This window comes from Saimiri boliviensis, chromosome 4 (genome assembly GCF_048565385.1).
Source record: "Saimiri boliviensis isolate mSaiBol1 chromosome 4, mSaiBol1.pri, whole genome shotgun sequence".
In the NCBI taxonomy this organism is placed as follows: Eukaryota; Metazoa; Chordata; class Mammalia; order Primates; family Cebidae; genus Saimiri; species Saimiri boliviensis.
In genome coordinates, this window is record NC_133452.1 from 149704742 (window position 1) to 149717803 (window position 13062).

At 38.7% G+C, this 13062-nt stretch overlaps 1 protein-coding gene across 1 annotated transcript in view; it reads left to right on the forward strand.

Annotated features, from left to right (window-relative positions):
- TMEM170B (transmembrane protein 170B) overlaps nt 1-13062 on the forward strand; it is a 43297-nt gene that overhangs the window by 16654 nt on the left and 13581 nt on the right. The window contains exon 2 of the mRNA XM_003927345.4: nt 10014-10184. Coding sequence (XP_003927394.1) covers nt 10014-10184 — 171 coding nt within the window. The remainder of the gene's footprint in view (nt 1-10013; nt 10185-13062) is intronic.

Consider the following 13062-nt stretch of genomic DNA (forward strand, 5'->3'; position numbering starts at 1 on the left):
TTCATTTTTGGTTTTCAGTCATTTCACTATGATGTGTCTAGGTATGTGTTTGTGGTTTATTTTTGTTTTGTTGTTTTTTGGTTCTTGGATGTGGGAGGTTTTTATCTTGCTTAGGATTCTGTGAGAGTCTTGGATTTGTGGTTTGATTGCTTTCATTATTTTTGGAAAATTTCAGGCACTTTCTCTTCAAATACCTTTTCTTTTCCATTGTCTCTTTCTTCTAGATTCCAATTACATATATGTTAAATCATTTGAAATGGTTCCTTAGCTCTTGAATTGTTCTCTGCTGACCCCTCTGCTGCTGCTTTTTTTTTTCTGTTTTTTTTTTTTCTCTTAACTCTTTGAGTTTGAATAATTTCTCTTGATTTATTGTTAAGTTCACTGATTATTTGTTCAACTGTGTTGAGTAGTATTGGTGAGCTCATTAGAGGAATTCTTCATTTCAATATATTTTTTTCTAAACTTCTAGCATTTTCATTTGACTCTTAGAATTTCCATCTCTACTGAAATTCCCCATCTGTTCATGTGTGTTATCCATTTCTTCCACTAGAGCCTCGAACATAATTAATGATAATTATTGTAAAGTTCCTGTCTGGTTATTCCACAATCTAGGTCATCTCTGACTCTGGTTCCATAGATTGCTTTATCTCTCAGCAGTGGGTTTTTCCTGCTTTTGTGTGCTTCTTAAAATTTTTTAATTGAACAAGTCTCAATAGGGACTGAAGTACGTAGTGTTTATGTCTGGAAATGGGCTGCTGCTTCTGTTAGACCATTAGTGTGAGAGTTGATTTAATCTACTCAGGAGTCGAGGTGAATTCGAATTTTGTTGTTGTGGTTACCTTCAGTACACCACATGCTTCACATTCTCTAGACGTTGCTGTTGTTGCCTTGTGCTTAGGTTGGGAGCTGGGTGCTACGGGGTTATTCTCAGTGACATCCTCCAATTGTAGCTTTTAGCCATTTCTGCATGACTGTGCCTCAGAAGTGGTCTCTCCACGCATCTGCCTCCCCCAAGTGGCGGAATGCTGATGCTTGTTACTTGCTGCCAGGTTCCTAATGGAAGCTGTCCTGTTTTCGTGTTAGGCACACTGTGTGTATGGGGATCTCAGGGGTTGGGGCTTTGTCAGCATTCCTGCCTTTCTGAACTGTAGTGGTCAAACTCTCCTTTTATGTGTGATTGTTCTTAGGCAGGAGTCTCCCATCCTTTCGTCAGCAATAACAGACCTCTGCTTGGAATAGGGTCCTGGGTCCTGGACGGTTTTCTGCTTCTCCCCGAGGAATAGAGATCCTATTCTTCTACCCTTCTCTTAACTGGAGTTCTAGTAGAGCTTTGCCTGTCCCTTGAGGGTGACAGGATTTGCTGCCCTCCCCAATGGCTTTTGCCTTGAATAAAAGGGTCGCAAGAAGCAAGATTTCCGTGTTTCCCCAGCAGCCAGTGTCACCACCCGCAGGCCTACACCACTGTGGCTCTCTCCAGTCTCTGGCCTATTACCCAGTCTTCCCAGGGAGCACCCAGTAGAGACCTGCGGAAAAGCATTTGTAAGCGAGTGTGCATTTGTGTCTGTCGCTTGTGTCACTTACTCAAAGCTGACATGTTAACCCATGCTTGGTCTTTAACAGTCTGTAAACATTTTAGCTGATTTCTTCTTACCCACTTGTATGTTGCCCACCGCCTGCTCCTGTGCTTTACCAGGTAACACGTGTCCCCCACTTCTTGCTTTGCATCCTCACCTCACTAATGGGCTGAGGAAAAGTTACAATTTTATAATTTAACCTTTTCTCATTGGGTGGGAGTGACATTTTTTGCAACTTTTATATTGAAATTTAAATAGAACAACTGAACTGTTTTAGTAATCATAGATTTTAAATTCAGCAAAATGCATTTAGGAAAAAATTGGAGACATTAACAAACCTGAAATTAATGCATGCTGGGCTTAATACCGAGGTGATGGGTTGTTAGGTGTAACAAACCACCTTGGCACATGTTTACCTATGTCACAAACATGCACATCCTGCACCTGTACCCCAGAACTTAAAAAAAAATAAAATAAAATAATTTAAAGAAGAAATTTAGAGATTTTTAGAACATCGTCCATAATGTAATTGTGCAGGTAATCTTTACATTTTTGTACTTGATATTTTCCTACTTTTAGTTTCTTTACTGCTTGCTTCTCACCAGTGTTTGAAGAGTATGGTAGATGGACTAAATGTACTTTTTTATACTCCCAAGCCTAATGGCATTATCATTCATCCAGATGTTCACACCAGAAATCTGGGAAGCCAGACACCACATTTCCCTCACCTCTATCATCCAGGCCATCAGCAAGTTCTCCTAAATATTTCTCAGATTATTTTCAGTCCCATAAATTGAAAGTATGTAAATCCAGGCCTTAATTTATCTTTTTAAGTTTTTTATTATTTATTCATTTATTCTCATTATTTATTTATTTTCAATGGTGACATGGTCTCACTCCATTGTCCAGCTGAAGTGCAGTGGCACAAACATAGCTCACTGCAGCCTCAAACTGCTGGGCTCAAGCAACCCTCCTGCCTCAGCCTCCTGAGAAGCTTGGACTATGTATGTATGGGCTTATGCCACCACACCTGGCTAATCTCTTTGTACTCTTGAAATATTCTTATAGTCTCTTAATCTCTGTCCAGTCCCACTTTCCCATATCTACCAGAGTAATCTTTTTTATAGGAGATATGATTCTGTAACTTCTTTATTTAAAGTTTTTATTGGATCCCCATAATCTTCAATTTTCACAAAAATTCTCCATTCCTTAGGATCTATAAGCCTCCCCTCTCTTCACCAAAAATTACTCCGGTTCTAGCACACCACTGTAACTTACAACCTTATCTTTCCATATATTTTTGGTTTTAGTCAAACTCAGAGTTCTTGTAATTTCATATTCTCTATTATATATAATTTCATGATTTGAACATTGTGTTTTAGAGTAGTGGTTTCTTATTCTTGGGTGTACAGGAGCATAAGAAACGTTTAAACTTGGGAAACTTAAAAAAATTCCAGTGCCCAAGCTATATCCTAAACCAATTAAATCAGAATGTCTGGGGGTGGTATCAAGGCATCATCATTTATTTTAGGCTCTTCCAGGTGACTCCAACATACAACCAAGTCCCACCTCCCACTCCCCACTCTTATTGCACCTCCAACATGATTCTCTAATTTGTTTAAATCTTGTTAATTTTTTAAAAATTCATGTGTGGTGATGACTCTTCTTGGGACCTTTCTTAACAATCCACCCCCTTGCGCAGGGTTATGTACCCCATAGTGTCAGTTGCATACTGTACTCTGCAGTAGCTGAGGAATTAGAACATAATAGCATTGAAATATCATTAATTGAACACTCAAAGTGCCAACTCTTGATAATATGTGAAGGTACCTTGACTGTAATTTTCAATGGGGGATAGGACAGCCAGGCTTAGCTCAGGAGTCAGCAAACTTTTTTTGTAAATGCAGTAAATAGTCTACTTTTAGCAATAGTATTTTATTTTACTTAAATAGAAAATATAGTAAATGTTAATGTTTTTGGCTTCATGGGCCATGTAGTCTCTGTCACAACTACTCAGCAATGCCAGTGTAGCTTGAAAGTTGTCATAGACTATTACGAATGAGTGTGTTCTAATAAAACTATGAACACCGAAATTTGTGTTTCCTATGATTTTTATATGTCATGAATTATTGTTCTTTATGTATTTTTTCTTTTTCTTTTCTTTTCTTTTTTCTTTTTTCTTTTTTTCTTTTTTTTTTTGAGGCAGGGTTTCAGTCTATCACCCAGGCTGGGTAGTATGATCATGGCTCACTGCTGCAGCCTTGACCTCCCAGGCTCCAATGATTCTCCCATCTCAGCCTCCTGTGTAGTGAGGGATCACAGGAATGCACCAGTATGCCTGGCTAATGTTTTAATTTTTTGTATTTTTTGATTTTAAAAAATCATTTCAAAATCTAAAAACCATTCTCACAGACTCCACAGAGACAGGCTAGATGTGGCTCATGGGCTATATTTTGCCAGCCCCAATCTATATTGCACTTTTTCAAATTGTAAGTGTATCATCTCTCTGAAAGTCTGAATAAGTCCCCTATGTGGGACATGTCCCCAAATTCAGAAGTCACTGCTGTTAGAAAATGGGAGCAAATTCTACACCTTAGATTTGCTGGTATAACAAAAAGCTTGAACTAAACTAATTTGGACACAGATTATTTAAATATATAATATGGACCATTTCTATAAAGTAGAAAATGGTATTTTCAGCTTGATTTCTAGAATGTTGAGTATATAATAAGTTTTCAATGTTGACTTGCTAATGACTTTAGTAGAGAGATTAGATTCTCTGTTTTTGAGGATTGAAAAAATGGTTAGTCTAATGAGATAGGTTTTGTTGGATTTTTAAATAAACAGCTCTTATATAACTTTATCCTAGTGATTTCTGCCTCTACTGCATACCCAGTATGCAGTAGCTCTCATGAGCAGCTCAAGGTGAGAATCATTGATCTAGTAAAGCATCTTCTCCTTTGACAAAGAATGAGAGCCAGGCATAGTGGTACATGCCTGTAGTACTAGCTACTCAGGAGACCGAAGCAGGAAAATTATTTGAGCCCAGGAGTTTGAGTCCAGCCTGGGCAACATAGCAAGACTGCTAGCTCTTAAAAAGAAAAGAAAAATGAATTTCTAAAAATAGTATATTTGCAGTAAAAATTTGCATAAGATATTTCAGACTGGTTGTTTAAAACAGTAAAGAATGTATAAAATAGGACCATTCATCTTTTATCTCTAAAAGACAGCCATTGTTTGGTCTTCTTCCATTTGTTTATATGTTTTCTGTACAGATAGGAACAGGTACTTCTTTTAAACAAATAGGATTATATAATATGTACCTTTTTTTTTTTTACTTGTTTTTACTCAGTTAATATTTTTTAGACATCTAGAGAAATTCATTTCTCAAAAATAATTTTGTTGAGTATTAAAAACAAAAGCACAGAAGATAATTTTTTAGTGACTTGGTAACCAGAGCTGATGAGAGTTACAGATTGGAAGCAGAGCTATTTCTAGTATTGTTTGGAGTCTGGAACAGATCATAACTCTCCTGCCTTTTACCCCACCAAAAAGTAACACACTGCAACAATCCAGTCAAAATTAAAGTGAGGATTATTGTTAGTCTTGAGGGGGAAAGTTACAAAAGGAATTTCTGAGATATGTTCTGGAAGAAGGGATATTCCCTTCGAGAGAGTTATGGTGATTATAGGCATGTGATGCTTCCAAGTTTCGTTGTTTGTGTATTACATTTTTAAAATGTTTGTTTTATATATTTTTCAGCACTAGCAAAGTCTCTCTCTCGCTTCCTCCCTTCATTTTTGCCCAATTGCTAGAAGCTTGGATGAGGTGGGGTATGGGGGGAGACAGAAAACAGTGAGCCTCTGTGTGTTCACTTTAGCATAGACAGTTTAAGAAAAGGCTGTGGTAGTCCACTCCTGTCTTTTTACTAGGTGTTCTTCCCAGGGACTTGGGCATCTGCTTTTGCTCTAGTCCTTAGGATCCTGCAGTTCTCTTCACCTGAACTAATCCAGTAGGTTTTATGTATTTGCCGGTAGTGTTGGGACCTTAGACAGTTTTGCTTATCTAGAGTTGATCCAGATCTTTAGAGGTCCTGTTCACTCATGAGGTTATACTGATCTATCAGGTAATTCACAATAATAGTAATAACACAAAACCTAACATAACCGTAAATATTCTCGAGAGAGTTCATTTTTTTCATCATAAAGAGTATAATTTTTTGAAAGAGAGAAACATAAAAGTAAATCTGACATTAGGGTACTCTGTTCATGTTCAGTCTGATGAAGGAATAATCCTGGACTGGTCACTGGAGGACCATTTGAGATTCTGTTTGAATTTTGTGATTATTTTGATATCTTGGGGTTTTACAAAACAAACTGAAATTTTACTTTGCCTTATTTTAGGTAGGTTTATTGGTGCAGTCATAGCTACATATTCAGTAGTCAAACAATGTTTTTTTAAATACTGTCAGATAATCTCCTGTTCATAGTGTTAAATATCGTCAAGAAATTGTTTCCTTTAATTGTATTATAGAAACTTTTTAAAGTGGGCTTGTGATAAAAGGTAGATTGTTGACTTCTTCTATTGAAGAGTCTGGTTGTTGCAGAGCCTTTCCCTGTCTCAGAGTAAATTGAGAAAAGAGGTCCCTTGATGAAACATACACCCCCCATTACACTCCCTTATATTCTCACTTTTCTCACTTTCTTAGGTTCACTTTGGAAAACTACATCTTTTATTATGCAGATATCTGCTGAAGAAGTTGAGGTTTTTAAATTTTAGCGTATTTATTATAAATTGAAGCCCTTTTTTGAGAGTTATAGTCCGAAATACTGTTTCCCTGAATGCTGGTAAAGTCTCTAAAATGCAAGATTTGTCTATTTTTCTGTAATCACTAGCATCTATCTCTTACGCTATTGAGAAGCATGCATGGTAGTTTAATATACACTGTAAAATATATCAGATGTCTCTTATTTAAAATAATTTCAAATTGCCTGAGTGCATTCTATGTGCCAATTGTTTAAGAATTTGGCAGGCTAAGCTGATTTAAAAAAATCTTTCTATTCCCTCTTTCATTTTTTAAAATTAAACTTTTGAGACTATAAGAATCACAGTTGTAAGATGTAATAAATACATAGAGAGCACATGTACCCTTTATCAAGTTTACCCAATGGGAACATCTCGGATATCCACAGTATAATATCACAACCAGGATATTGACATTGATGTAATCCACCAATCTCATCCAGATTTTGCCAGGTATTTCTTGTACACTTGTACTCTTCTCCATATGTCTTTATTACTTTACAGTTTATTGCTTACATGTGTATCCATTGCTGTAGTCAAAGAACAAATCCATCACCACAAAGATTCCTCATGTTGCTTTTTAATAATCATACCCGTCCTCCGTTTTAAGGACTCTTTGTTTTGTTTTAAAATTCTTAGTCATTTATGGTCTTGATCTAATTATTCTTCAAATTTATAGCTATGCTTTTACATTTTTAAAAAAAATTGGTAAAAACATATCTGATGAAACATACTCACTGTTGTCTGGTCATGATAGCTCACACCTGTAATCCTAGCATTTTGGGAGGCCGAGGTAAGCAGATCACCTGAGGTCAGGAGTTCAAGACCAGTCTGGCCAGCATGGTGAAACCCCATCTCTACTAAAAATACAAAAATTAGCCAGGCATAGTGCCAGGCAGCTGTAATCCTAGCTACTTACTTGGGAGGCTCAGGCAGGAGAATTGCTTGAACCCAGGAGGTGGAGGTTGCAGTGAGCTGAGATCACTGCACTCCAGCACCATCACCCACCCCCCCAAAAAAAGGTACTCACTGTTTTATCCACCCTCACATAGATCACTTCTATGATAAGTGATGTCTGGTTTTTTTTTTTTCCCCCACACCAAGCAATTCTCTAGGATACCAACTGGGTGTCCTACAGTTTAATTCAGTTCTGTTGTCTGTCTGGTATTGGCATCCAGTCCCACAAGTTAAAGGCACAGTCCTAGAAATGAGTCCCATTTAGACATCAGTAGAAAGTCTGAGCTTACCGTATTTCTGACTGGCTGTAAGTCAGGGGTTCCCATTGACCCCTCCTTGAGGTTTCATCATTTGCTAGAACAGCTCATAGAACTAAAGGAGGCCAGGCGTGGTGGCTCATGCCTGTAATCCCAGCACTTTGGGGGCCTAAGGCGGGCAGATCACGAGTTCAGGAGTTCCAGACCAGCCTGGCCAACATGGCAAAACTGCGTATATGCTAAAAATACAAAAATTAGCCCGGTGTGGTGGCAGGCACCTGTAATCCCAGTTACTCGGGATGCTAAGGCAGGAGAATCACTGGAACCTGGGAGGTGGAGGTTGCAGTGAGCTGAGATCATGCCATTGCACTTCAACCTGGGCGACAAGAGCAAGACTTTATCTCATGGGGGAGAACCTCAAGGAAACACTTCACTGGTTATGGTTACTGGTTGATTATAAAGGTTACAACCTGAGGCCACGTGTGGTAGTTCTCACCTGTAATCCCAGCATTTTGGGAGGCTGAGGCAGGAAAATCACTTGAGGCCAGGAGTTCTAGACCAGCCTGGGCAACACACACATATCCTGTCTCTACAAAAAATATTTTTAAAAAACTAGCCAGGCACGGTGGCCCACATGTGTAGTCCTAGCTACTGGGAAGACCGAGGCAGGAAGATTACTTGATCCCAGGAGATGGTGGCTGTGGTGAGTTGTGGTCATGCCACTGTACTTCAGCCTGGGCAATGGAGCAAGACTCTGCCTCAAAAAAAAAAAAAAAGAATCATATGGTGTTCATTCGCGATGGTTTATTTCATTTACCATAATGTCCTCAAGGTCCTTTTGTGTTGTAGCATGGGACAAGATTTCCTTCCTTCCCTTTTAAAACTGAATAATTTTCCATTGTATATGTACCATGTTTTGTTTATCCATTTAGGGACTCTTGAGTTGCTACCACCTCTTGGCTATTGTGAATAATACTGGTAAACATGGGTGTGCCAATATCTCTTTGAGATTCTGCTTTTAGTTTTTTTGGACATATACCCAGAAAGTGGAATTGTTGGATCATATGGTAGTTCTGATTTGAATTTTTTTGGGGAATCTCCATACTATTTTCCACAGCAGCTGCATCATTTTACATTCCTACCAACAGTGTATATCCATATTTAATGATACTTGGATACATAGGTTTTGATTCATCCATTTTAACTCTATTTATTTAATGACTATTTTATTGACTTTTCTTTTGCAATTGATGGTGAATACCTAGCCCAAATGACAGATGAAATAAATACTTTGTATTAGAGAATGTTTGCATATCAAGGATGATCCTCAAGGCAGCTCTTTCAGGTGTAAGTGAGAGAATTCCTACCTGAACTAGTTTAAGTAAAAAGAGGAATTTTATTACAAGGGAACTGGGATGTTACATTGAATCTAAGGATGGTAATGTGTCAGGGCCTTAGAAATCACTGGTTAAGAGACTTGATTCCCTCTTGTCTTTGATGGATCTTTTTCCTTCTTGTACTCTGGCTTTCATCATGCGATGATGACATAGCTTCACGAATCTTGAGCCTTTCAGCTTCAGCTCCCTAAAGAGCAAGGACACTTAGTTGGTCCCAATCCAGAAGTCCCAGGGCGAGGGAACAATTGGCCCAGCTTGGATCCATTGCCCTTCTTTTGTACCTCACTGCAGTATGATCGGGAAGAAGGAGTCAGTGCAAAGACATCTGTGGGAACTATATGGAGTGACTAGGAGGCAGTGGGGTGGTCAGAAGGAAAGGGAATGAATGTGAAAGAGAATGAAAAGTGTGGTGCTTGTCCACTGTCTCTCAGTTGAGGTCACACTGGGGAGATAATACTAGAACTTAAAAAGTTCTGGATGAGGAACACTAAGATGACTAGAGGCAATTTTTTTTTAATCTGACTGATTTTTTTAGTACAAGTTCAGGGTCACAGGAGAAATTTTAAAAAGTCATAAAAGGTAAAAATCATTCACTGGTTTCTGGAATGATCTGAATTAGGAGGTAGTTTTTTTAAAATCTTAACACTGCTATTTAGGGCAGAAAATAAAAGATTCTATCTCAGATAGTAATTAACTTTTATAATTTATTCTAAGAAGTTTACAAATATATCAGGGGTTTAATATAAAATTGATGGATGATAGCTACATAATAGGTACATTTAGAAGAAATTAGAGTATAGTGTTAACCTTTTGAAGCCATGGAAGGAATTATTTCCCTATCAGGCATCAGCGATGATGATAAACCTTATAATGCATTCAGTGCTCATTGTGTCAGGCACTGTGTGAGGCATTTTTCTATGTATTATGTCATTTAACCTCCCAAACCATAGATACTCCCTATTTGCTAAACTTAATTTTCTAAGTTGTAATTCAACAGGTGGTTAACACTTTGCTTTTCCTTTCAGAGATGTGGTACTGGATCTTCCTCTGGGCTCTCTTCTCTTCTCTGTTTGTCCATGGTGCTGCAGGAGTGTTGATGTTTGTGATGCTGCAGAGGCATAGGCAGGGAAGAGTCATCTCCGTCATTGCAGTCAGCATTGGATTTCTGGCTTCCGTAACTGGAGCGATGATTACCAGTAAGTTGATTTTGTTTTGTTTAAGGATGTAAGTTTGTATGCACTTGCCATTTTGGTAGCTGTATTCTTACTATAAATGTAACATTAGTGAGATCTTTTATGTAGAATATTTTTCAACACTTTACACACTCCACATAGAAGGTAAAAATGAGCTGATTTATTCATTGAACAGATAGTCGTCGTAATTCTGCTGTGTGAACAGTCCTTTTACAAGGTTTTGTGGGAAATAGAAAAATTCGTAAAAATTGGCAAGAGGCCAGTTCAATGGGAAAATTCACAGTGATTGTAGTTATCTGCTTTAAAGTTGCTCACTCTCTAGGAAAAAGGAAAGGCATAAAAGTATGACAGTGATAATTATCATTAAAAAAGCAAGAGTATAGCCCTCAGGTCCTTACTGTCATCTCTCTCTGACTACAAAATCAAATTGCACTTTCTTCTTATGCGTGCATTATTATGGCCTACTAGAAATGAGCTGTGCTAGTGTGTCCTCTAGTGCTTTGCAGTTTCCTGCCGTGCTGCCTCATGAGCGTTTTCAGACAAGTTTTCAGGTTCATTCCCTCTGGCCTTCTCTGCCTAACAGTGTACTTAGGCCCCAACTCCAGCCTTGACTTCAAAGAATTAGTTATGGTTATATCATTGGCAGAAGGTATCCAAGTTACCAGCAGCCAGTCCATACAGGTCTGCAGCAGCCTCAATTCTTACCTCCTCAGAAGAAAGAATTCAACTGAGGGGGTGTAAGACAGAAAAAGAGACCAAGGCAAGTTGCAGAGCAGGAGTGGAATTTAAAAGCTTTAAGGAAAGAAAGTACACTTGGAAGAGACCCAAGTGGGCACTTTTGAGGTCAATTGCCCCATTTAACCTTGGTCCTGGGACTTGCTGGCCCACTTCCAGTGTCTTGCACCCCTCTTTCCTCATTCTTCTTTAGGGTGAGCTGCCAGCATGCGTGGTGCCCTCCTTACACTTGGGAGGCAAGTATGCACAGTGCGTTTAAGAAGTTGTATGCATGCTCACCTGAGGCTTTCTTCTCTTTTCCAGTGTAATGCCCCCGAAGATCCTACTCCATCATTTTGTCTCTTAATGAGCATGCTCAAGCCCACTTGGCCATTTCCTGAGATTTTATTGGACGCTACTGGTTACCAATTTCAAGTGTTTTTATTTATTGGGAAATTGCCTCTTCCTGGTGCCAGTGATCATTTCAGTGTGACAACTGCCGGACCATCACCTGATGGTCACCTGACATTCCTGCTGGGTAGAGAGAGCCCTCTCCTGCCCCACTCCTGACTACCTACTACTCTTAACAATTTCTGCAGCTGCTGGTTGAGCAGAGCTTAGGTGTGCACTCTGTTGAGACTGGAGTGTGCCACGTTTGCTTGCTTGCTTAGTGTGGTTGTGCCAGAAACTGGCTGCTTCTCTGTACTGCTATTGATTCTTCGACTGCCAATGCAGAGAAGTGTCTATTGCCCTTTGCATCTGGCCTATTCCCTTATGTCAGGGGCAACTCACTGCTACTACTGGGTCTGTTTTGGGACTCATTGGGCAGTTTCTTCTTCCTTTCTAGTTGATTCTTGCCTCAGAGATAGGAAGGAAGCCTTATCTTTATAATACCAACATTCCCTTTTTCACCCTTTCCAGAGTGATTGGCATCCTTTGTCTTGAGAGGAAACCCCTGCCCCCATGTCCCTGGGTATGTCCTATGGCACTAATAAAACGATCATAAAATGCTTGTGGGAAATGGGGAGGAGTCTGGTTTCTTTATCCTTCAATTGCTTTTTTTTTTTCCTGTGTTATCCTGTGTTGTTTTTATAGTTGCTTTTGTTGTTTCTGCATTCAACCTCTAACTTTATCATATGGTACCTCATATGCTTTGTCATAGACAGGGTTTGAAATAGGTACTCAGGTTTAATTAAAGCACATGGTCTGCATAGTAGGAGTAGTAGCAGATTCAGCAGGAAAAGTAGAATGGAGCCAGATTCCAGAGGGTCTTGTAAAGCTATCTGGGAAGTTTGGGCTTTTTTTTCTGCAGGCCATGGAAAACAAATGGATATTTTTGAATGCAGTTGGCAAGGGACAAAGCAGTTCAGTGGGAAATTTTGTTTTCTTGTTGAATATAGAATTAAGGTAAAGAAACAAGAGAAACCCCTGAAAGAGCAGGGACCTGATCTATCTTTATTACTGTGTGATCCCCCAAAATAAAACAGTACCTAAAACATAATTGATACTCAAAACATACAGGTGCGATGGATGGAAGGAGAGAGAGAGAGAGGAAGAGAGGGAGGAAAGTAAAGAAAGAAGAGGGGGTAGGGAGAGAGAATAAAGGAGAAGGAAGAGGAATTAAGAGGCATTAACTGTAATCTAAACTTGAGGCCAGGTTCTGAACTACAGTAATGGCTGTAGGTCGGGAAGGAAGGAGTTAATGTAAGAACTATACAAAAGACAAAAATCTAAATTAGTTATTTAGTGTGTTGGCATACAAAGAGATACGAAAGGGGCTGCCAGTAGTTTTTGAAATGGTCACTAATGTAATTGTGGAACCATGAACAGAGGAGGAAGGAAGAAGAAACAGCTTGTTTGGAAGTTTAAGTGGTATGTGTGTGTGTATGTGTGTGTGTGTGTATATGTATATATATATATATACATATACACACACATACATATAAGTATTTATTGGCATGCATTATTGCAAAACTTTAAAGAGAGCATGAGAAATGGAATTCTTCCATTTATCTCTGATGATATGTGTGTATATATAACCCATTTTTAGTTCAGTCAAGTATAAAATAAGCCAGTGATTTTAGAAACTGCCATGTTATATTTTTCAATCCTTAAAAATATAAGTCTGACACAATTTCAAGTAAACATTTGTGTCCATATTAGCAAT